We start from the raw sequence: 26,733 nt of genomic DNA, 5'->3' as shown, positions 1-26,733 counted from the left end.
TGTCTCCATTTTTAGATTATGATACTATGAATGGTAGTTTATTTTAAGATATAGCAACACTTATAATGTATGTCAAACCATTCATAGTACTTCGCTCGCTATAAATGTATAAATACCTAGTAGGTAGTACGTTATTGTTTTGTGTGAAATCCGCAAAATGTAATAAAAAAAGTGAAATTTTTGGGTTGATTTCATTATTTTATTTTCATGTGATGAAATATGGTTGCACATGGAATGACAGTGTCTTACCAATGCTTCAGTTTTATGGCGTGAATAAAGTAGTAAAAACAATCGATGTCTGTAGAGTTCGTTTTCGCGTGTATATGTGTTTGTCAAACAAAATGGCAGGGAAGACTAGAGACTTGCAGACCCTCAGTGGAGTGAAAATATGATATCATCTGTTTTGGTTACTTTGGTGTGTGGGTGGAAAGTGAGTTAGAACATGTGGATATAGTCAATAAAATGGGTTCTCAGACTTTGGAGATATTACGCCAGGGTGTTTGGGCATCATTGACAGGAGGATGGTTTTATGATCCTCATCAAAATTTGTTTTGCAATACCGTACATTTGTACGTGTGGCTCTTCCTACTATGCCTTCCGTTTTCAGTGTATCTGGTAAGTGTTATGGTTTCTTGGTGACTATAGATTGATCTTACTGGGTTAATATGTGATGTGATTCATAATCAGGTCAAAGTGCTTAAATGTGTTGTTTTTGTTTCTAAAGCTTAAAATCATGTATTTGAAGTCTAAACAATTGATATCTTTTCTCTTAGGTGACTAATGAGACTTACCAATAAGAAGAATGAAATTAAGTTAATTTAAATCAATACTATAGAAACTTGTAAGTGTGGATAGGATGCTTGAACTATAAAAAAATAACATTTCTTTTGGTCTTGTACCTAGATATAAACTTTAAAACAACAGAATGTAGTAGTTCATTTTATAGTGATATATATAACTAATCTGCTATAAATATGTGCTGATAGACACACATTTACTCCCTATCAAGTAGATGGGGCTAATATCCACAATACTCAAGTATATGTTAAACTGGATAATTTAATAAGGATGATATGAGGAGAATTGAGATACAGAACCATCACCTAAAAGAAGAATCCCATAATATGTACATATATTCCTTTCTCTTGATTAATTTCCAATCTGCATGTGATGCAAAGAGATGCAGTTGGAACACACTGTGTTTTCTTTGCTTGTGCCAACAACCGTGTATTCCAACTTACTACTAATTCAACTTTGATTATGAGTATATGTCTGTTTAAATTGTCTTGATCAAAATTTTTGTTATATTTGCAGGAGGTTTTTGTCCTACTCATAATAGGGCTTTAAATTATTAACATAATTTAGACTGGCTTGTGTGATTTAAGTTTGCTAGCCAACTTACTTTCACAACCAAATGACAATTAGATTTTGATTAAATTTATCTTACGTAAAGGAGAATCACTTAGTTGGTTTCCAATGTAACTGGTAACTAAAAACTTAACAACAACTAAGAACAATAATAACTCAACAATTCTTTTTGAACAAAAGAACAATTCTTTCATTCATGCATGCATTCGAGGAAAAGATGGAAGTGATCCTTTTAGTGCTGGGAACTGCAAAAATAAAATTTAACTTTCTGTTGAATATCTTTATATGTATAACATTTATTTCTGCCTATGTAAGTTTATCTTCTAATTATATTTTGTTTGTTTACAGTATTCCCCACCAGCAAGTTCTGGTTGGATCCTATACTGCATTCTTGTCGCCTTGCTGTTCACAATACTGAAAATACTTAACCATAGCCTACATCATATGTATGACACAAGCGAATGCATTATTGTACAGCCCAGTGGAGAGGCTGGTTCTGTAAATAATACAGTGTAAGTAACCATTATTAATAGAAATTCATATACCTGAAGACTTGAGCATCAAGGGACACTTTAGAACAATTATAGTCTGAATAATATAATAATATTTCTTTATTCAGACAGAGTCCACTTTTGTTAGTAACAATGAAATCTTAATCTATTGTTAGTTTATTAAACATTTACAAAATTAGTTAATAGATTTTGAAAAGTACCCTATGGTACTTAACTGTACTCAACACATATGTTTACAAATTTTAGGGGAAATGGGTTCATTGGCTTTCATGTGAAACATGGACAAATGAACAGACTTTCACATTTATAATATTAGTATGGCACAGTCCCCGTTGAAGTAATCACGCAATCTGTTAAAAGGTGATGCATGGGACTGGTTGGTTGTCATAAAATAGCCAACATATTTTTAAACTGGCTTTTAGATTTAGTTCTTAAGTTCTATTTGAGTTAGTTGGATTTCAACATTAGTTTAAATTTGATTTATTATTATTGTAGACCTGAAGAAGGTGTAGAGATGCAGATGTTACGACTTGGTGGTCTTGCTGCCCCTGGGAGCGACAATGAGTCTGTGACCTCTTTGGAATACCATAAGCCTAATAACAGTACTATAGGTAAAGTATTTTTATTATGTTTTAATTATGGTACTAGTTTTTAGTTAAAAATATATATTTATCTTATTTGATACTGGTTGAATACTGATTTACAAAAAGTGACTTGATTTTTGGTCAATATGTTTAAGAAAGTAAATCATTTGTTGCAGACCTTAAAGTAGATGTTCATAGAAAAAACAGCTCAGAATCAAGTATAGAAGAAAGTGCTACTTTAGCAAAACATTCCGAAGCAGTAGTAGCAACTAAGTCTGATCTTTGTGTAGCTGCAGATGCACCTACAATCATAGACATGCCTACAGGCACATCAAAATCCCGTCCGCCAAATAGGAGTCGCTCAAAATCAGGCCACAAACGTGAACACCGAACAAAAACTAGAAGAACTGGTAGAATCGATGAGTTGATAATTGAAGAAACTTCTAGAAATCCAAGGCTAGACAATTTACCCATACACATGTTAGTTGATGAGGGACCTTTTGCTAAAGTTAGTAGAAGATACCATGAAGGGCCCCATAGGCGGGGGTCTAGTAATAGAGAATTTTTCAAAGAGTGGTTGTACTTAGATTGCAGTGAGGCAGCAGTTGAACATTACCAGTCCAAGTTTGCTCGTCAACTTAGTTCAGACTCAAAAGATAACTCCGAACCTAGTGTGGGCCCCCCTTCGCCAAAGAAACGAATTGCTCATAGACGAAGGCACGCGAATTATCCAGATGAAAGCTGTACTAAATCAGCTATGGCACTCGCGACAGCACAATCGACAGCACAATCGTCAAACATGAGGAGGAACTCAAATTCTACAATGTCAACTATTCAATTACCACTATTACACTCTACAGCCCAATTAGTTTCACACATGCGCAGACATTCCAATAATGCCGACACAGGTTTTTTTGCCAGTGTTGAATTAGGTGAATACATGATGGTTAAAGCTGAAGCACCTAGTGGAGATGCGGAGAAAAATAAAGGTAAAAGTCCAGGAGTAAGGCGAATAAAAAGTGCGGCACTAGAAATTGGATGTCCACCTCCAAGCGTTTCCAATTTATCCCCACATCCAAACAGCGCAGAAACTATTGGCGGGCAAACACTTAAAAACCCTAAAAGTGCAGTGATTCCTCCTCCTAGTAAAAGTTTAACACGTGGGCCCCATCTTAATCTCTATCCTAAAAACGAATCTGGTGAAGGTTGTAGTTATCCATACCTCACCTATGGTTCTGAAATTGTTTACCCTATAGCAGAAATATCAGACGAGATGCAAACTTCTCAGAAAGAAACAGATTTAGACTCAAGCGGTGAGAGTTATAGTGATTATGAAGACGAAAAGCAATTTCGCGGGTTTGACTGGTACGCTGAACAGTCACCAGCTGTGCGTTCTAGTGATTCCGACTATGAAAATAATGGGTCGAGATCGCCTCTACTTGACCGCGCGACAGAAGTGAGAGTTGTACGTACGAAAAATCAAAGTGATACCAAAAAACAATGCTGCGATCGACATCCTAATTCAAAGCACAATTCCGAATGTCCGCACGACAAATCTAAACCTTCAAGGCTGAAAAAAGGCATGAGAAATGAATCACAGTACAGTAGTAAACACCCTGAACAAAATTCTTCGTGTGATTGTAAATTTATCCCGAATGGAGATTATTATGACAAAGCTAGTGCAAGTTCTAAAGATTTTTTAATAGAGAAGTCTAGTTTAGAATCAAATGAACCTGACCAATCAGAGAAACGGTCGAATGATAAGAAAATTGTAGGAGACAAATCTTGGGACCATGATATCTGTAATTCTAGCAGTAGTAGTGAGTCTAACATAGACAAGCCGCCAGAAGACGTAAAAGAAGATAAGAATAACGCACCTGAAACTGAAGAATCACAGTTAACTTTTGATAGTAAAAGTGCAGATGAACGAAGTGTGTACAGTCTTGATTGGCTTTTTGAAGAATCTTCACAAGCCAACGAGTTGTGTTGTAAGGAAGACGAGCAACATTCTCTTGTCACAGAAGAAGTGCTCTGTCAAAAACTTGCCAATGCTTTAGGTGAATCGTCTTCCAATGTTCCAAAAAACTTGGGTGCTATACCAAAGCAGATAAAAAACTTAGCACGTTCACGAGCTTCTTCACAGAAGGAGAACAAGAAGAGAGATTCTAAAAAGGAGAAGGATGAAAACATTAATGAGGAAAAAATATTGATGGATGCTGTGGAAGCTCAAGCTGCTTTGGTACAGGGTTTAGAGTGCTTATTTGCTGCGACTAACGCCAACACTGTGGTGATGCCTCCGCCTAACAGGGAGGAGAGACCACGCAGTCTCAGACAAAGCTTAAGGGGAGATAGAGAAAACTCTAACAAAACCAGGAAACGATCGATAGAAGAAGTAGCACAGACATCTACAAATACGTTGCTTCCGACGTCAATGCCTTTATTAGCAGCATTTCTCAATTCTCGAATGGACTACATTTGTCCATCTTCACAGGACAGTGCACCACCAGAAATAGCGCAACATGCAGAAGAGGCTCAACGACTACGGCCTTTAATGGATAGGAATCATAGGAATCGAGTTCGGAAAATTAAACGATCCACTCGTCAACGGAATAACCCGTCGCAAAATAATACAGAAAACAAGGATAAACCTCCAAGCAACGAGAATTCTAATTCTTCAACCAATGTTCATTTTGCGACGTCATTTGATGATACTACTGATGGCGCTATTCATTGCTTCATGGATGAATATGGTAATTGGATGTCGTACACATTCGACAAAAACAATTCAGGAAGAGTTCAAGCTCAGCCAATGCCTTTGCCAGAAAAAGAAGACAATTTGAGAATCAATAGGGTTAAACCCATCGAAGACCCCGACAATTCACAAAAAACGACTGGAGAGGGGAGTTGCGGTTCCCTAGAATCCGAGGCTGGAAATAGTGAGAGTTTAGCTAAAACAAAAAGGGGAGACAGTATTGACCAAAGTTCATCAAACCAGGGTAGTAACAATCCTCTTCTGTCAAGTAACAATAATGTGTCAACTGTAGTCCCTATAAACACTAACAATGCAAATAAACGCTTCTACGTTTTTGATGGCGGGACCGCCTCCCACGCCGACCAACCGCGGTCTCCCGTGGCTTACGTTACCGACAGTTTGTTGGAACAAATTGAAGCAGAAAGGCAATCCAGAATGGGTCTTCCTAGCATGCACATCAATTTCTTGATGAGCCAGCAGAGGGCGCAGCAACAAGCTCAGCAACAAGCCGAAAATACTTCCAACAATATCCCCAGCCTGATGCCGTCAATAGGTGAAGAAGAAATAAACATAAGAAGCAAGTTTTCAAAGTATATGGACGATATCGAGAAAGCGACTCAACCGAAACCAAAGAGTTACTACAAGTTAAAATTTTTGAAATGCTTCGAAATCAAAGTTACCATGGATAGGCTGAAGCTTATGGCGTTGTTTGATAGAAATCTGACATTCATGGAGACGTTTATTACTATCTTCTTAGCAATTTCGGTTGCAATATTAGGGTCCATGATTTTAAATATTGGCTTCTATAGAGATATTTATGCATTTTGGTTTTGCTTTATAATGGCGGGCAGTCAATATTCTCTGTTGAAAAGCGTCCAACCGGACTCTGCTTCGCCTGTGCACGGGTTTAACAAAATGGTACTCTTTTCACGACCCGTTTATTTTTGCTTATGTTCTGGAATTTTATATGGCGTTCATTGTTATTTGGAACAGACGACTCCGTTGACAGACGAACATAGAAGTAAAAGAAGTTTAGAAGAGACGAGTCCTTTTACCATATATGGTTTCGAGATGAAAGAGCGTGATTTTTTATATATCATTCAAGAGATACTCTCGAAGTTTCTGCTATTTTTTCCGCTCGCCTTCAGCTTGGGTCTATTCCCCCAAGTCAACACATTCATGATGTATCTGCTAGAACAAATTGACATGCACATTTTCGGAGGTAATGCCACCAGCAGCTTGAGTGCTGCTGTTTACTGTGTAGCTCGCTCGTTGGGCGCGATCGGAGTTCTATACGGCTTCGCGTACAGTGGTTTAGTAGAAGGAAAGAAGTCTCAGCATCAGAAACATAACATTCTATTTTCCATTTTCTGTGGTCTCCTTGTGCCGATATCCTATCACTTAAGTCGAAGTGCTAGCGACTACACACTAATTTGGAACTTAATAAAGAAACACTTATTACCTCCCGACTTGTACGTGGTGCATACGCCAGAATGTACTCCAGACGAGAACAAGGACGATCCTAATACATTGACTGATGATAAGAAGAACAATTCTGAGAGTAATATTTCTAAGCAGAATTCAATCGGTAGTTCGGCTTCGAAGATCAATTTTAGTTCTGAGACGAATATAGCAAGGACTCAAAAGCGTTCGCAAACATCTAGCGTGAGTTCTTTGAAGATGGATCCTAGAGGGGGGGACGCCATGATGAATTCGACTACGTCTCTGAAGGCGGATCCTCCGACTGAGAACGAGGATAAAAGTAGGGATTCGAATGCAACGGCGGGGAGTAAGGACGGGACGGAGAAACCGGATGAGGATATGGAGGACCCTTTGCCGAAGAAATTGCAGGCGACTGTGAACGCTAGACTGAAGAATGATCTCATCGTGTGCACGTTTTTGGGCCTGTTCGTGTTTGGACTTCACTGCACTACTGTTTTCACGACCCTGAGACCGCAACTTAATACGGTAAGTTATTTTAACACGGTTTTATTAAATAAATGGTTAATTAGCTACAATAATACAGTTTTTATCACAAATTTCAATAAATTCATTTCATTAACTAATAAACCTTTTTAGGTGCTGTGGATAATAGCCGGCATCTTGGGATGGGTGCTACACTACCTAATACCGCAGTTACGCAAGCAGCAGCCGTGGTTGTGTTTAGCGGGGCCCGTATTGAGGCAACACGAACACGCACAGTTTGAAGTCACTGAACCTGCTAAACTCATGTGTTTTGAGAAGGTGGGTTGTTTATTCTCCTGAATTAAGGAATGACTTAATAAGTTAAGTCCTAACTAAAGTTATGATCCTCAATAAAATTTATGTTTCAGTTATTCGTGTACCTTTGTTTCTTGGAGCGAAATGTTCTATACCCGGCCGTGGTCATAGCCGCCACGACACAAGACGCGCCCGCCATCGCCGCCAAGTACGGGGACGCGGTCGGCGCGCTGCTCATATGCGTCGCTGCTACTAAATGTAAGTTTATTTTAGTTGTAACAAGCTACAAGTCCCAGCTTCGCATGGGAAGCATTTGTAGATATAAACTTTCCTCTTGAAACTCTTAATCTATAAAAAAAACTGCATCATTATGCGTTGTGTAGTTTTAAAGATCATACATACATACAGACATAGGGACAGACGCGTAAAGCGAGTTTGCTTTATACTATTTATATATATATGATCCTGTCCCTGTAGTATGGCACGCGCGACGCCGTTTTTATCGTGCGAAAAACTATCTCTGTTTTGCTAGGACAACGATACTTTTTGCGCGATAAAAATGGGGCAAGATAAGAGTCAAGATTTTACACGAAGCGGCTCCCGTTTGTCTCCGCTTTACCGGGGAACATAACTCAGATTGGAGCATGAATGTAATTACCAGGAATGTGCCAGTTGTTTCACGATAGTTTCTCTCACCTTAAGATCATCGGTTAGAAAACAATTAACCGTAAAAAAGAGTCATTAGAAAAAAGCCGCGGGGGGATTCATTCCGGTGCTTTCACCGTTCGCTTAATTAATTTTTCAACACATATACTTAAATTTTGTATTCCCCACAGGTCTTAGAAACGCATACTCCGAACCCGACACCCAGTACCTGATATTGGTGTTCGCTTTCCTGCTCTTCCAACGTGACCTCAGCAGTCGCAGTATGTCAGAGACCTTCCTGATAGACTACTTCATCACCGCCATCATTTTCAGCAAGGTCTACGAGTTTTTGCTCAAGGTAATCTTTATTTTTCTATTTCGGTATTCAATTTCCCATCTTACGTGTGAAAAGGTATTATATGATGACATACATCCATGTTATTGTGGTCGAAACCAAATATTGTTTCATATTATTATTATTTTTTCACAGATCCAATTCGTAGTGACGTACATAGCGCCATGGCAGATCACATGGGGCAGCGCGTTCCATGCGTTTGCGCAGCCTTTCTCAGTGCCACACTCGGGCATGTTGATACTACAAGCTTTCGTCTCTGCCCTGCTTTCCTCGCCACTTACACCCGCGTTAGGTAAGATTTAGTTAGTTAGGTGGAATTTGTATGCCATGGGAACTTTCAAAGATCCTTTCTTGGAAGAACTTGTCTTACATCACAATGTGTATTTAGTTTGGCACCTGTATCATTAGATATCCTCTTTGTTTATTACCCCTTTTATACCTAGTTATTATCTTTAACGTTTTGATTATAGTGACTTATAGAATTTACTTCAGAGCCCGCTGCTCATTTAATTTTTTTTCAATTACTGCATCGTAAAATATACCTTATATAATTACGAATCATTCCTTCAAGCCGGATATCAGCGGTCGCCTAAACCAATAAACTTTTTCATACGAACAAAAACAATGATGGAATTTGAACCAATGATCTTTAGCTACTGCACAAAACCTAGGCTGAAACAGCTTCAATCTGATAACACCTACAGATTTATTTTATTTATATATCTATTTCTTTCTACCCACAGGAAGTGCGATATTCATGACGTCATACGTGCGACCGGTAAAGTTTTGGGAACGGGATTACAACACGAAAAGAGTAGACCAAAGCAATACAAGGCTCTCTTCGCAGCTCGAGCGTAATCTTGGGGCCGGTAAGTGGATCCTTGCAATATAAGTAAACCTCATTGTGTAAACAAAAGACATACAAGTGATATTCGTGCTCGTCTCGCTCGTGTTCGTCTTTTGGTCGTGCTATCTAATTGCTGTCCTGCGACCTTATTTACGAATATTGATAAGCTATAATCTTACTATCTTACAAAAAGATAGTTAAGGGAACATTATTTGTGTGTGAATTGGACAGACTTTTGATCCTGGACCTTTGGACCCTTTAGACGTTAAATCTTGATGTTAACATATTCCGCCCCGGCTTCGAACGGGTAACATTAAAACATAAAAACCTTCATATTGAATCACGCTGTCTAGTTAAAAAAAAAGTGCATCAAAATCCGTTCATTAGTTTTAAAGATGTAAGCATACAGACCTACGGACATAGGGTCAAATGCGAAAAGCGACTTTGCTTTATTCTATGCAGTGGTGTCACATGGTCCAAAAAGTTGAGATTTTAAGTTTTTATTTGTCGTCACCCTTTTTTTTGGAGATTGGTGAATATACTCATTGAAAGTTTTTTGTAAATATGAATACTGTTTAAACTTTTTTACACTTGGGTGTTTAGGTATTAAAAAAATAATAATGGTTTTGTTTACAGATGACAACAACCTGAACTCAATATTCTACGAGCATTTGACGCGTTCTTTACAAAATTACCTCTGTGGTGATCTCATGTTGGGCCGATGGGGCCAAGTTCAACAGGGGGACTGTTTTGGTGAGTTATTATAATATTTTCTATCTTATTATTCCACTTTTTATTGATACTTGCTTCTTTTTAGAATTCCGTACCTAAAAAGTAAATAAATATTTAAGTAACTAACGTGATGATGCTACGGATCTCTTTGCACGCGAATCCAACTCGCACTTGGAGGGGTTTTTCTCTATAGAGGTTCCATACAGTGTGACTCGACATGCCGTTGACTGTACAATAAATTAGGTGGTCAAATGTTCTCAATATATATTTTTTGTTTTAGTGTTAGCATCAGACTACCTAAACTGCTTAGTTCATATAGTGGAGATGGGCAATGGGCTGGTGTCGTTTCAACTACGTGGTCTCGAGTTCCGAGGCACGTATTGCCAGCAGAGAGAGGTTGAAGCTATATCTGAGGGCCCGGAGGAGAGTAGTGGTAAGATTTTTATCATTTTTTAATTATCTTATATGCCTGTTATATCTGGATTTTCCTTTAGGGAAACCTAGATCCAAACCGATGAATCAGATTAAAGTTAATATCCAAGATCACACTGACTGATTAACTAACATATTAATATGCTTGCGTGCGTGCTGCAAAATATTAAATATACAGAAATTTATAATGAGTCAAGTAGGCTATTAACGGGATATTTTGAGCTACGCAGCCTGAGCTACCGTCTAGTTTTCTTCATACTAGCTTTAGTCCCGGTTGCATACTCTGGAGCGGAGTCCGGGGTATGCCTTTGACCATGGACCCTGGATCGGGCGAGTTAGGTTTTTACCCGAAGCGACTCCACTCATCCATGCAGTGTAGTCAAGTGTATATGACATCCGCACAGAGGGCGTGTGCTCGGGCTGGTGGTGGTGCGGCGGCCGGCTGCTGGCGCCGCACGCGTGGTGGGCGCTGCGCTGGCTGGCGTGGCAGCTGGCCAGCGCGCGCTACGTGCTGGAGGGCTACTCCGTCACAGACAACTCCGCCGTCTCCATGCTGCAGGTGTTCGAGTTCCGCAAGGTGCTGCTCGGCTACTATGTCAAGGTTAGTGCTTGCTGGGGATTCGACACAGCAGAATAATGGGATGTGTTCATCGGAACCGTGAAGGCTGATGAGGCGTGAAAACAGTATTAAAGGTACCTCCACATGTCAGGACTTTCTGTTAAAGTTAAAGGTCCGCATTCTTTATATAGCTATGAATTCGATCACACACGTGCCGAATGGCGTAAGTGATCTTACCGATATGTTCTTGACTCTCGACGAGACACTTCCCTGAGGAGTAGAGGTAGACCTCCGGTGGAAATAATAGGCTTTACTCATGTGTTTTTTTACCGGACCATAAACTCGCCAGTAAATGTACGCAGTGAGCGTGAGAAGTGGAAACATATAGCATCAGCCTAATTCTCTAAGAAACAAGTACCTTTTTGTATCTTTACGCTTCAGTTCATTACTTTCTTTCTCTTCTATCTTTCTGTCTTATGTATCGAAAGCACCTACTAGATGAACCTAGCCTAGATGAACGTAAGTTCAAGTTCAAGATATTACCAAGAAGGCATAGAAATACTCCGAAACCTATTGTAAGCAACACCGTCATTGTGGTCATGTTTTCCTGATAGATGATTAAACAAATGAAACGAAATAATTATGGTGAGTATTTATTCAACATTTGACGTATGTATGGAAACAAATAATTCGACATATGTTTAGCCCACACAAAGTCAATATGATTGAATTCCTCTCGTGGCATTTCAAAATATTCAACATTCGGTAGACTCTCTTTCAAGAGCTTGGCATCTTTTGCTGTAGCTATATTATCAGTTTTCCCTACCAACAAAACCACTGGACACGTAATTTTACTCAAATCAAATAACGGCGAAACTACCGAACCGTACTTTTCTAAGTTTTTAATAACGCCATAGTTGTATCTCGCAAATCGTTTTTCATAAACAATCTGAAGAAAGTGATTGACGTTTTGCCTGGATGAACCTGCCAAATAATGACCTAAAACTGTGTGCAGAAATTCAGGTTCTAATTCTTCCGGATCGTATCCCCCAACTGAATTGGCTATTCCACAGCACAATACATAATTTATTTCTTGGGTACATATATCTTGTGCAAATCGTCTGACTGTATCATTTACATTTAAAATCTCTTCTACACCCGCTAAAGTCAACCCTTCTACTATCGGCGGTATCAGTGCGACTAACGGCAGGATTCCTCCTTTCAAATTCTGCAAGTATGAAATCGGACCCATCGCTAAAATAACATTTATCTTATCGTTATATTGAGGTCTCGTCGAGCAAAGCACAAATGTTGCGGTATTTCCTTGTGAATGAGCTATTATGTTCACTTTATGTTGTCCGGTTTGATCAAGGATGTAATCAATGATTGCAGCGTAATCGTAGTAACCGTGCTCGTCGAAAGTGAACTCCCAAAACGCCTTGTCTTCATCAGGATTCAAAGTCAGATGACGTCTGCCATACTTATTTCCCCTTACATTTCCAACCCAAACGTCGTATTCTGATAAATTGTAGACCATAGACGTATTGCCTCTTATCATGAAAGTGTCGCTTGAATCCAAAATACCGTGTAGTAGAAGTACCGGGAGACCTTTAGGTTTCGTTCGGGGAGGGATGCGAAATACTTGAAGTATGTATTTGTCCTCAGTAGTGACGTCATGTTCCTCACATAATAAGTTATACTTTAAAGCTAGTCCTTTGAAATCGAGCTTGCCATCTTCTGATAATTTACTTTGCGAATAAAAAGTTTCGTTCAATACCAGTAATTCACTTGGCATTACACATGCTGTAAGAATTAAAAACAAAAATGTTAGCGCCATAGCTATTAGCAAATAAAATAAACACTTCTGGTTGGGCACACCAGTGGGACACTGTACAAATTCAAAGTGAATACTGTTTTTTTCCTATAATTTATCAAGACTGCTTATTACAACACCTGTCATTATAAAATTGTACAGCCAGCCGAAAAGTATCTTATATTTATAAATTGAAATTGAAATAAACAGGTTAATAAACATAATTATAGCACAATAAAAATATATGTATCATCACATTACTGATCTGAGATACTAAAACTCATCCATCAAATAATGGTAATTATAAATAAATAACAAACAGATATCATGTACATGTTCTTTATCTTTTTAACAAGCATATAATTCCATGAGAGGTGAAACAAGAATTGTGAGAGCATTGACATAAACTTCCACCAAGACATAACCAAACGGAGAAGTTTTATATGTACATTTTAATTCAATAATTCGTGATAAGAGATATTACAATTGACACTTCTTTTTTGGGTACTGTACTTTCTTTATAAATGTCATGATGACAAAGGGACACAGTCTGCCAATCATGGCATGTGTACATTTTTTTAAGGAAGAAATTGTATAATATCGCAATATAAGATAAGTACGAGATTGTCTGTTATCATAATCTACACTCTCACATCACACATGTAACTAACTAAACTGCAATACTCTTTAACGAAAACCAAATACTTAACACGCTGTCAATTCTTCAGTTAATAAAATTGTGTTCAACACCTCTTAAATGTTTCATATTATTATGACCGTTTCTTTACTTTGTCTTGTAGGAAGTGTTGCCTGAATGTGCAGGTTTGCTAACGATGTTTTCCTTCACCTTCAGAGCATCGGTTAGCATTCAAACTAATGTACGTGACTTTGAAAATTTTTCTTTGAAAATAGCTAATCAAAGATCATTAATGTAATCCAAATAAACTGTAAATCACTATTGTAATTACTGTTACTATGTTTGACTACATAGGCATACAGATTTTAATGTAATTATTCTTTCTGACAGAGTATCATCTACTACACGATCCAATCGAGCAAGTTAGAAGAGTGGCTCTCTTCCCCTATCCTCGCCGAAGCTTTAAAGCCGATGAACGAGCGGTCTTTCGTTGACTTGGACCCCATATTCAATGTAAACTTGGACGAAGACTATGACTTCAGAGCATCTGGTATTACTAGGTGAGATAATTTTAGTATTAATCTTTTAGAATATGTTACCACAAACCAATATAGATTACGTTCCCCTGGTACCAACAGCTTAAGCAAATCACATGACACTTGTTTAAATTTGAGTTTAATATTTTGTGAGTAAACAATATTAATTTATTTATCAATGCCGTAAAATATTTAGTCCACCTGTAGATACATATTTGTTCTTAAAAGTTCACCATCATTATCGTGGCAGTTGTCCCTGTCGCGAACTCTTTTTATATGTCCATTGTCCACCCATGATCAAAGGTCAGAAAATGTGTTAATCACGTGAAGCAACAACTATTCACTTAACAGGGAAACTTTTCCTGGCTTCAAGCTTCATCAGAAAATTTAGCTTTCTTAACAATTTTTTTTTCACAATTGTTATCAAATAATTTTTTGTTTTGCCAACAGGAGTAGATTCTGCGCCGTGTATCAAGAATGGGTTTCGCATTGTGCTGTAAGACGTGGTGCGGGATGGAGAAGACGTGCGGGGAAGGATTCAGCATTGTTAACTCTATGTTTTGCATTGAGTTTACTTGGTCGTAGGGCTTTGGCCGCTGCACAACACCAGTCTGCTTCAAGGTAAATTTTCAACTATGTATAATTTCAGCCTAATTTTATTCTTATAAAATTACGTATGTATGTATGATGAATTTTGTTTAAGGGCAGGCTTCAATCGATCCAGCGTAATTTCAAAAAACTATTGAATTCAAAACTAAGACCATTGAACTAAACTACAAAAAAAATTTCTTAGGCACATATTCTTACTTCTTCATTATAATTCTCGCGCATACAATTTTAATATTTAAAATAGATTAACAAAATTTACTAAAAGGTTCCCAATCGTACTGTGGGTATCGTGGATACCTGCTTTTATTGCATACATATATAGATATAGACAAAATTATTTCTTCATAAGATTAGATTAACACACTGACTTTCCACCGAACTTAATTTATTTTACACTGACCCTTATAAAAAATTATATTCTATTAATTTTAGTGTGGAGTTTTTCCTGTACGGTTTACACTCGCTATTCAAAGGTGATTTTCGAATAACATGCGCACGCGACGAGTGGGTCTTCACTGATATGTCGCTACTACATTCCGTTTTGGCGCCTGCTATAAGGATGGCGTTGAAACTGCATCAGGTGAGTTCGCTTCAGATTAGAATGATAGTGGCAAGGCCTAGACGAACTTACCTTAACCAAATCGGAGAGTCAAGAGTATCCGTCGAGCTTACACGAAGATAGTTATGAATTTGGATGAGAGAATAGAGATATAATTAAACATAATAAAAATAATATGTAAAAATATAGGATAAACATGATTAATTATAAAAATAGTCCTATTATAAAAAATATACTAAATAAATATGATAGGATTATTTTTATGTTTAATTTTTAACCTGTCACTATTTGAATCTCAATTTTATTATTAGCCAAACAGCTGAACGTGGCCATTCAGTCTTTTGATGATTGTTGGCTCTGTCTACCCCGCAGCTGATATAGATGTGATTATATGTTATGTGTTATTATTTTGTACAGGTTAAACAAACATTTAGTTATCAGAGGTATTTTTCTTTGCGTTTGTGTCAAATTAGGTGATAAATGTCTGTTGACTTTTCTTATAACGTTTTTAACACCCAGGACCACTTCATGTTCCCTGAGGAGTACTGCAACAGTGGCGCCCTCTACACGGCCATCGCGTTACACTCGCAAAAACTCGTCATCTGTCACGAAGCCGCGCCTGCGTGGCGATACAACGTACTGCGTGGAGCGCCACATCTATTGGCTCTCAGGTATATATCACGTCTTTATTCCTTACGTGGTAGACATAGACAAGTCGGGTAAGGTATAGTAAGTCTCTCGGGTACATTAGGATGTTTTAAAGACACTGCACATTTCTATTTTTGTATAAGGATACGCAGATACGAGAAATTTGTCTCTTCTAAAATTACGCTTTAGTGAATTTATTCGCGACCGTTTTGCTTTAAATAGATCAATTAAGTTGTTTAACTAAATAATTGGGAATAAATACCAATTCCAAATACTTTATTCTAGACACGTAATGGACGAGGGCACAGACGACTACAAGATAATAATGCTGAACAAGCGCCATCTAGGGTTCAGAGTGATCAAACTGAACCGCGAGTGCGTGCGAGGGCTGTGGGCCGGACAACAGCAGGAGCTGGTCTATCTGCGGAACCGGAACCCAGAGAGGGGATCCATACAGAACGCTAAACAGGTAAGGTTTAGCTCTAGAAGTATTGGGTAATTTTCTATCTCTGTCTCTCCACCTTCTCTCTCTATCTCATCAGCCTATTCTCGAGGACATAAGACGTAAATCCTTTCATTCTTGTTACCCTTTTTGTTTTGTACGGAGAAATATCGGGAAACAGGGCTGAAACTTTTCTCTGAGAGGCCGTGCAAAAATCGTAGTTCATTCTGGCCATGACTGGTTCAATGATAAATCGCCCTGTGGCCAAAAAAGACCAAGGACATAAAAACCATTCGTAGGCCAAACGTAAATCGGAGAATACTTGCGAGTTCTAAAATCGAATACCGATGCCGATATTTCATCTAAATTAAAAAAAAAAAATGTATATCCTTTTTCACAGGCGCTACGCAACATAATAAACTCGTCGTGCGACCAACCGATCGGGTATCCTATCTACGTGTCACCGCTTACCACTTCATACGCAGATACTTCACCACAACTAAGTTCCTTGTTAGGCGGCCCTGTCACCGTCACTGCTATCAGAGATCGACTCACTGCATTATGGAGACGGTGAGTACTGAACTACCTTCATCGAAATTAACACATTGTGCGACCAGCCAAAATATGTGTCTCCCGATTGACTAGTCAGGTTTACGCTTGAAGCTACTCTGGTGAATATCTCTGCAAACTTGTCCTAAAACCTATGTTGTATTATGTTTACACCTCTTAGTTGCCTCTTAGTTTCCTTACAGTCACTCACTCACAAGTTCAGGTTTTACCCTATATCTAAATGAAAAGGTTGACAAATAGGTTACAAATGTTTACAATGGTATCCACTCAGATTATTTTGTTCATGAAATTTAAAATTCTATGGTGCTCACCTGTAGTTGTAACGCTGTAAGTTACTTAATAAATATTTTTTCATTTTCATTCACTATGGGCTATTCGACCTATGTATATAGGCCATGTCTTCAACCGGTATTAGAAGGTATATTTCTGCTGTTAGTAAGTAGAAGTGGGTAAGTCAGGTCGACTCGAGTCCCGACTAGGCGGCAGTTATTATGACCAATTGAAATAAGGAGTATTAAACCTCAAATAATAATATTTTTTTTTCAGTATCCGCCGGCGTTGCGGCGAAGGTTGTTCGAGCGGCGGCGGCGCGTGCGGCGACGCGGCGCTGGCTGAAGCTGGCAACGCCACGCAACACGCCACCACGCCACGCCACAATCTACATCTTTCTAGAACATGTTTAGGTAAGTTGAATTACACGTTTTAGATAAGGCTGATGCTGAGTGTGTCATTTGCCTTTTTGACTTGATATTTGTCATGTTAATAATGTTTTTTTTTTTTATTTAATACTTTTTTGCATAAGTACAAAAAGCGATCAGTCTCAGTAAACAAATTTTAAGTGGTAAAAGTAGGTGGTTTAATACAGTACTCATGCGCATTTAATACTTTAAAAATATTGAACTCTTAATCATAATAACATAAGTACATACAGGATATTTTAAATAAAAAACCATGATTTGATTATTTTTTTGCTCGCATTGATTTGTCGACGTAGTGGTGGCTTCTGAAACGGGAATATTTTGGTTGCCACACATGCGAACTGTTTCCTCTTTTGACCAGACACTTTGTTGATGCAATATACCTGTATATTGCATCAACAAAGAACTTTTATTGGTTATGAAATTTTTTAGAGCTAATTTGGACAATAATACTAAGTGGGTTTGCATAAAAGAAATTTTATTTATACATTCCAACACTAAGACCGATCATATGATCAATCGATTTGTATGGTGGAATATATTTTTTTTTCTATTTGCAGCGGGAACACGAGGCAGCCTCGTGAGTGCCGGCAAGCCCACCTCCTCCACATTAGCTTCTCTCGCCGGCTTGCTGCGGGAACATCACGAAAGGACTCCCGAGGAAGCTTGTAAGTGGAAGATCCTTTTATATTTATACTAAATCTGTAGAAGGTTAAATTCTGTAAATTGAATTAAATGACAATAGGCGATTGCCGTGACTGTATCAATAAAAGCTATCTCTTCCAGCCCCCGTAGCATGACACGCGTGACGCCGTTTTTATTATGAGGTGAAACGGGTCAAAGATAGTTTTTCGTTTTTTTATTATGAAGTGGAATTGCGCGAATAGTTTTTCGCGCAATTAGAACGGAGTCGCGCGTACCATGTTACAGGGACTCGTAACCTTTAAATTGTGAATACAACTTTAAACAGTAAGCGTATGTATTTCCTAATGTTTGAATATGGTCGTGTCTCCCCGCTAGCGTACGGCAGCACGGCGGACAACAGCTCGCCGCGGCGCCGCAGCTCGGAGCTGGGCGGGCCGCGCGCCGCGCGCCGCGAGCGCCACATGCGCGCGCGCACCGCCACCAAGGTACTGTATATATATAATAAAATGAACAATTTCAGTAGCAAAACTTTACATAACTGTAAGAAAAGTAACGACATTTTAATATAACACGATGTGAAATGTGTGCAATAAATTAAACAGAAATATTTTAAAAAAAAATTCATACATAAATGCTGACACCCTATTTGTCGTACACTTTGATAGTACAGTTTATTGTGCGGGACAATTTAAATAAAAAAATATAATTTTCTTTTTATCTTTATTATAGTATATGTAGTTTTATTTCTTTTATACTGTCTTTTGCCCGTGTTTTCGTTCACCTTAAAAGTTCACTGACAGTCTTTCATCCCCTCTTTAAACTCTTGTCCCCTTTTTTTCACAATAGCCTCAAGTCTATCTCTATATCAAATTTCATCAAAATCAGTTCAGTTCTACTTTCAAAATAGTGATCATTCAATCGATTTGATACTATACAGTCGAGCGTAGTATTGATACATAGACATTGTTTGCCGGGCGTGGTGCGCAGTGCGCGGTGAGCCGCGACGGGCGCTGGTACGGCGTGCCCGCGTCGTTCCGGCTGCTGGCCGCCTCCGACGGCCGCATGGTGTCCGTGGCCGTGCAGCACGCCGCCGACCGCGCCCAGGCGAGTATACCTCCCCTCACCTCACGTCGTCGTCACAACGGACTGTTATATTCATCCTATCCTACTACTATTATAAAGGCGAAAGTTTGTATGGATGTATGGATGTTTGTTACTCTTTTACGCAAAAACTACTGAACCGATTACCATGAAATAGATATATACATATATACACATACCAAGTAGGTAGCTGAAGACCCAGAATAACACATAGGCTACTTTTTATCCCAGAGTTCCCGCGGGATTGATAGGGTTTCCATGCGGATGAAGTAGCGGGCGGCCTCTAGTAATTAATATGCAGCAATTGATAGCATAAGCATTTTAAATTTATATAAAACTGTTTTCCAATAGCGTGACGAGTCAGTCAGCCGCAGACCTCCCTTTAGATCGGTCCGTGTAATTTATCAATTTTCTTAATAACATCGTGTGTGTGTAGTGAATAAATAATTTTCTTTTCTAGCAGTGTATTTGGGTTTTTTTTTTTCAAAGGACCCACGGAGCGCCATCCTTACAGGACGTTACGGGCCACAGATACAGATTCTGTGGCGGTAGTACATCGGAGGTCCCGGGTTCGAATCCTGGCCGGGGCATGATGAGAATAGAACTGTTTACTGAATGTTTATCTATATAAGTATGTTAAGAAAGAGTAGGGTTCTCTGACACAAGCATTTTTTGCTTTCTAGAGAGTCCTAACAATGTATCATTGTACACTTTGTTGTAAAAGAAATAAACGAATTTTTATTTTTTATTATAAGTATACATACATACATAAAATCACTCCTCTTTCCCGGAGGGGTAGGCAGAGACCACCTCTTTCCACTTGCCACGATCTCTGTATACTTCCTTCGCAATAAGTATATAAGTATTTATTATAAAATATAGTGTCGTTGAGTTAGTTTCTCGTAACACAAGTCTCGAACTTACTTCGAGGCTAACTCAATCAATCTTTTGCACTACCTTAGGCCTCATCTTGCTTATCACCAGGCAGATTGAGTTGGAACGTAAAAAAATTTAACCGTTAAAATGATACTATTTATAAATAATACAACTATTAAACGCGCTCGTAACGTGCCTTTTTTTTATCTCGAGTGTTGCGAATCATGGTACGATCCCTGGTCACTGAGCGACAGAAAACCAGCACGCTTCGTCTGCACGGCAGGAATGTTCTTATAACTGCCGCTTAGCTCTGTCTACCCCGGAAGAGATATGGTCGTGATAATATGTATCCTCCTCTCTTTAGTTCCGATTGCATCCTAATTACTCTGGAGAGGAGCCGGGGTGTGCCTTTGACCATGGATCCTGGATCGGGTGGCACAGGTTCAAATCCTACAGCTGCCAATGACTGAGTAATGTACGTAGTTTCTTTGCCAACCGTTGGGGATAATTATAGTACCTGAAATGAGAAAAGTATGTATAACCATTACATTTGGCCAGTGTTTATAACTGTTTTTTTTTGCAGAGTTCAATTGACAGCGGATGGGAAGGCGCATGGCGAGACCAGCCGCGGCGCGCAGCCAGTGCTAAGGTAAGTAATAATATTCACCTACAACAACTATATCCTCTACTGAAGTTATCATGAAATGAGTTTTTACCAATTTGGTTATACCATTACTATAGGTATGTAGAATTAGTAAAGTCATCGGGCTTATAAGAGAGAGGTATTTATGTTTCGAGTGCCCACTGCCGCCATTTACCAATGACGCTTTGTCGTACGTTCATTTGAATAATAATCGACTCTTACGGCGAAGAATTAAAAACATTCGGACTTTCTGACTAAATTTACTCTGTTCACGGAGTCCCGGATACATAACAACATTTGCTCTGTGTAATTTCCTGATCTTCATACAACTGGATCGTGGTCCAGATCAGTACACACTCTCGGCACAAATTCGGTAGACGTTAATATTGTATGGTTTTGGTGGATTCGAGTGCCATATAACCATTTGTTCTGCTGGTAGACATGTAGAGAATGCGATACGGCATTTAGTCCGCATTTTTTACTTTTGATTTTGTGCAATATAATCTTAAATAAAAAAGTAAATAACAATCTTCAGTCACCGGTCTTCCGTAGCTGCAGACGAATATCTGAAAGACGATCATGACGACCATTTCATGATGAAAATATTATATTGTCATCAGGTGATAGGCTCAGCGAACCGCAACAGCCACGGCGGTGCCGAGGAGGCTGGCAGCGGTTCCTCATCCCTGGAGGACCTCACGCTGACTCCCAGCGGCCTGGACCTGTCTCTCCCGGACTGCAAGATCATTGCCAACAGGAACGCAAGGCAAGACAGAGAGTTTAAAAGGTAGACACCGCACCGCTCATCCGCACCGTACGAATCGTGATCGATATTTGTGTCTTTTTTTTTCAAGTTAAATTAATTCAGATCAAGTTAATGTAATAGCCAATTTTTTTTTTTAATTTACAAATTAATTATAGATTTTTTTTCAATTTGACTGCATTTATATCAACGGATACGTTGTCTTAGCAAAACATGTCAAAGCTGGAAGTATACATGTCAATGATAGTTCAAAAAATACAGCTTACTCGTTTATTAATTTTGATTCCTTTTAGATAATCGTAAAATATTCTTACCAAAGAAAATCATAATACATAACATAAGTCGTGCGCAAAAAATATTTTTAAACTGGCATCAATTTCTATTTCTTTTTTCATGCACAAATAAAGACGCGATGCGTTCTCTATTTCATTTTATAGTTTGCATTCGTTAACTAATTTAACTTTAGTTTCTTAACTAATGTATTTCATCCACGAATACCACATTCCACTTTCATTTTCTAACAATTTAACATTTAACCCGAACGAATTAAAATAAAAGATATCTTGTTCTCTAATCCATGAATTGTTCATTGTATTTATATATTCCAGGTACTTCCTAAGCGAAGGCACTTCGAAAGACTTGTCAAAACTAAGCAAAGACATTCGGCAAGAGAGAGAAAGCTATAGACACCTAGCCGGGCGCTACATTGAGAAACCAGAGGCCATCCCGCTCAAAGAAACACATTACTCGGACCTTTCAAATAAGGAATCCGGTTTGAAAAAAGAACCGAAGAAGGAGAAGAAAGAAATTAAGACTAAAATCAAAAGATCAGACTCCGGTCGAAGCGAGTTAAAAATCAATGTCAGTGTTGGAAGTAAAGTGTTGATTATAGAACCTTTGGGTGTGTACGATTGTATCAACTTGGGGAGAAGGATCGATGTACAATGGCCTTCGGAGTATCAGAGGGAAAGGGGAGGAAGGAACTTTTGGGGCAGTTGGGTGCCTAGCGCCGGGATGGATGGATTGGTATGTAATTTCATTTTTGGAAGAAAATGCTTTCTCTTGGATACTATCAAAGTGCTAATTGTTGTAAAAAATTGGTAAATAGATGATATTTATGCATACTTATTATGATTATCTTTCTTCATTTATCATTTATATAAATAAATCAATTCAGTTATTCTATTAAATTTGAAATAATAATACAAAAAAGAATAGGACCACTCCATCTCTTTCCCATGGATGTCGTAAAAGGCGACTAAGGGATAGGCTTACAAACTTGGGATTCTTTTTTAGGCGATGGACTAGCAACCTGTCACTATTTGAATCCCAATTCTATCATTAAGCCAAATAGCTGAACGTGGCCATTCAGTCCTTTCAAGACTGTTGGCTCTGTAAGCCCCGCACGGGATATAGACGTGAACATATGTATACGTATGTATGTATTAAATTTGTCTCTCTTCAAAGGTGGTGCACAAATGGACGCCGAACCACCGAGACCCGAAACTCCGTTCTCACGTTGACAAGAGCATACTCCTCATACAAATCGATGACAAATTCGTGCCTATTGCTGAAAACTGCGTGCAAGACCTCGGTGACGAAGTTTGAACCATACGAAGGGGTAACACGGTCTTTATTCCATTGCAATGTGACTTATATGTCTGTGAAATTAGATGCAAGCCGACGCAACTTGCTCCTAACTTCACTAAGTATGTCGCATTCTACGAGTCGAATTTATACGCGTAGCTTATGTAGAGTAGTGGAAAATAATTCAAATTGAATTATATTGTAATTAAGGGTCGATACAGCGGTGCATTTGAGTCTGACATTGAGATTAACGAATTTTATTATTTGCATATAAATGTGTATATAGCAAGTGTACGGTGTTAGTGTTTTGTTTACCACAAAATACTAGGTATGTAAAAGTTTGGTATTAAAAATAAAATATTGTTTGTAAGTTCGTGCGATCTCACAATTGATGAAAATCATAATAGAAAAAAAAACTTAGTTGAAAATGGAACAGTGAAACATTTATACATATCATGCTGTGTTATGCATTTCGCTGTCCGTCACTTTACGTAAGAGTATAAAAACTCACATTCACCTTACGATTTATCGAAATTTCTATTAGAAAACAAAACACTCCGATATAGCGTTGCCAAATCAAAATATAAATTTGCCGTTTGGCTTCATCCTTTGGTGTCTTCTAAGAATGCTAAATTAATGAAAGCCCTCTTCTATACACATTAAAGACTTAAACTTTGACAAACAAATACGAAAATGTACCTAATGATCTTGAGACATTTTATAAATAGCATTTTCCTTTCGCGATACCCTAATAGCTTCCAGTTTCAGAGATTGTGGTAGCGTTAAAATTCTTTGCCTCGGAAATACATGTGAATATGACAAGATGCTTCGTTGTGTGTGGGTAGATTTAAACAATGTTAGCTTTATCTATGTAAATATAATCTGTATATAGTGTATAAACGTGTAAACATGTATATTCATCTCTTTAATGATAAAAAATACGTATACTTTGTTAGTAAAAAAGTAAGCGAGTATTATGCCTTTTTTTATTTTTGTTATTGTGTTTTATTTTTGCCCTAAATTTTGTTATAAGACAAACTCCAAATATTTCATAGTCTTTCTTCGACACCAAATGAATCTTAAATGTAAACCTATGTATATTTAATACAGTATGTCAATCTTAAGCTGACTACACACGAGCGAATCCGTAATGTGATATTTTCGGTTTAACTTTTTTGTACATAAATTGGCAAATTGGCACAAATTCTTTAATTATGCCTGAGATCGTGTGTACCAGTTTTATATTTAATATTTATTCGATATCACTGTTGTTTGTTATATGTAATTGTAATGCATTTGATATCTACGTATTGTTTAGGAACGGAAATGAGAATATTATAGCACGTTGAGTTTATTGAATTTACGGGGATTAAATTATCGATGTTACTATATGTTTAAAACACTATTAATATGGGAAATTAAAATCCGGCAACTAATTAAAATTAATGATATTTTAAACGAAAAAAAAACAAAGCCTATTCGCAGAAAGACTCTATGATTTATTAAAAAAAATTGATTAATTAATATAAAATTAAATAATTCCTTTCATTTTGTAAGCATTAATGTTTTGACGTTTCATGGTTCATCAACCAAAGGTTAACGTACATTATGCTTTCAAAACGTGCCATCATAGTTGCCGTTGTCCGTCGCATTCATACTGATATCGCAAGAAAAACAGTCAGAACATATCTTAAACACATTAAGGCTATACGCTGTTACTTCTATCATTCTAAAATTTTACTAATGGTACAGTCAAACGATTGTTACTTTTCAAACTTTTTTTTACAAAATTATTTTCATTAGACTGAGTTCTCCAGGGTAAAGTTATAAATTTTTATAACTTTTTTCTTGCAAAAATAAATCTAACATTAAATTCCTTTTCATATGACAGTTGTATTAAAAATTTGTGAAATTGTCCCAGTGCAGTATTTAACCTTTCCTTGTTAATGTTTACAATTATATAATTCACGTTTTGATCTATACGTCACTAGTGTTTACCATCTGTTGGATTTACTCAGTCATGTTCAGGTGCCCCAATTTGTGGACTGAAAAAGACAAAAAATGTATGCAATTGACATCTGTCACAGAGATCAAGTTATATTTTACGTACCTACTATAATTATATAAGTTCTTTGCAGGTCTTACCCGTTATGATCACAGATCATAATAATTTACAGATGGTAAATAACTACCTAGTAACATTCGCACCTGCGTTATGAGACTCATGTAATAGTGCTGTCCGTTTGCATTGTTGCATGTCTACTATAAGAAAACATGAATTTCGAAGAAGATAAAAGTTTAGCAATTTCCTTATCAAATTTTTTTTTAATTTTAGGCTCATAATTAAACCATACGCCTTTCAATTAAAAAACTCCTTATTCATTCAAAATTTGTTTTATAATTTCTGCAATTTGAAAAATAGCGACACATGCAAACGGATTCCATATTGAGTATATATTCTCAAGTTGCCTTAATATATTTTAGACTGATTTTTTATAATCGTGAGCGTATCTAAGCCAATATTAAATATGAATAGATAATTATTAAAATAAACAGTAGTGAGCTCTTTAAATTATTTAAACTTTAAAACATCGCAGTGTACTTACGCTCCACTTAAAGGCGAGTTTTCACTGTATTCTGTTTGTATTCACTACTTGTACAAATTCATTCAAGGTCCACAATTTCATAGAAAAAAATCATTGTTAAAGGTCACAAAGCAATTAAAGTTTCGTTTAGTTTTCGACTTATCCATTTCTTAATTGTGATAAAAATTCAACATTTCATCCTTAACTAAGGTTTGCATTAGTCTATAGAGACATCAGTAACTGTAAAATCCGTCCGAAGACGCGTTTCTTGCATGTGCATAATTGACATAGGTAACATGGTAGCATATGCAGTGAAACTTAATAATGATTCCAATAGACAGCGAGTGAAAACCGCCGTTAGAACTGTTGAATTATGTTACATTTATTTATGAAGTATCAAAATAATATCCACAAATAAAATGGTATGTGGAATAAATTTTGTTTTATTTTATCATTATGTTTGCCTATGTTTTGTATCTCCGATGTTAAAACAGATGTACAAGAGATCACTTACAAAAAATACCTTAGTCTTATATACTTTTAGTCTTCTTCCTCCTGGCTTTGGTCCCGGTTGTATCCTCACTCCATTCTGTAGAGCTCGGGGACTTGGATTGAGCGAGTCATGTTTTTAAACGAAGCCACTCCCGTCTAACCTTTGCAGGGAACCTAACATGTATTTGTATTGGATCAATCATGGTTACACATCCAGTTGCCTGAATGTGCAAATTTCCTCATGTCATGTCATTCCCTCACCGTTAGAGCATCAGGTGAGTATTCAAACTAATGTGTAATAAATAACAAATTTATTTTAGCTGCGTGCATAAATATTGTCACGTCTATATACCTTGCGGGGTAGACAACAGAGCCAACAGTCTTTAAAAAAGCTGAAAGGCAAAGTTCAGCTGAATGGCTTTAATTAAAATTCAAATGGTGACAGGTTGTTAGTCCATCACCTATAAGGAGGAATCTTAAGTTAAGTAGCCTATCCCTTCAGTCGCCTTTTACGACATCCATG

At 37.6% G+C, this 26,733-nt stretch overlaps 1 protein-coding gene across 2 annotated transcripts; it reads left to right on the top strand.

The window, feature by feature from the left end:
* The first annotated feature begins 93 nt into the window (after window positions 1-93).
* Window positions 94-24,602, top strand: LOC106136285 (pecanex-like protein 1). Of its 2 annotated transcripts, none has more exons than XM_060948320.1 (26): window positions 94-615; window positions 1,717-1,880; window positions 2,376-2,491; window positions 2,641-7,184; window positions 7,296-7,460; window positions 7,550-7,694; window positions 8,273-8,439; window positions 8,572-8,728; window positions 9,180-9,305; window positions 9,920-10,036; window positions 10,296-10,448; window positions 10,852-11,048; window positions 13,847-14,016; window positions 14,443-14,613; window positions 15,034-15,181; window positions 15,680-15,831; window positions 16,094-16,277; window positions 16,651-16,820; window positions 17,367-17,503; window positions 18,079-18,186; window positions 18,539-18,648; window positions 19,151-19,267; window positions 20,724-20,789; window positions 21,404-21,549; window positions 22,155-22,572; window positions 23,014-24,602. In XM_060948320.1, exons 1-26 carry the CDS (start codon window positions 463-465, stop codon window positions 23,152-23,154), a joined length of 8,442 nt encoding a protein of 2,813 aa, XP_060804303.1. In that variant the 5' UTR covers window positions 94-462; the 3' UTR covers window positions 23,155-24,602. The 2 variants fall into 2 exon arrangements, with proteins under 2 accessions (XP_060804303.1, XP_060804302.1); XM_060948319.1 differs by having other exon boundaries at window positions 21,404-21,570.
* Window positions 24,603-26,733: the final 2,131 nt, after the last annotated feature.

The sequence above is a fragment of the Amyelois transitella genome, chromosome 15, assembly GCF_032362555.1.
Source record: "Amyelois transitella isolate CPQ chromosome 15, ilAmyTran1.1, whole genome shotgun sequence".
NCBI lineage: Eukaryota > Metazoa > Arthropoda > Insecta > Lepidoptera > Pyralidae > Amyelois > Amyelois transitella.
The sequence above is the reverse complement of the archived record's forward strand: the minus strand, read 5'-3'. Positions and strand labels throughout refer to the sequence as shown.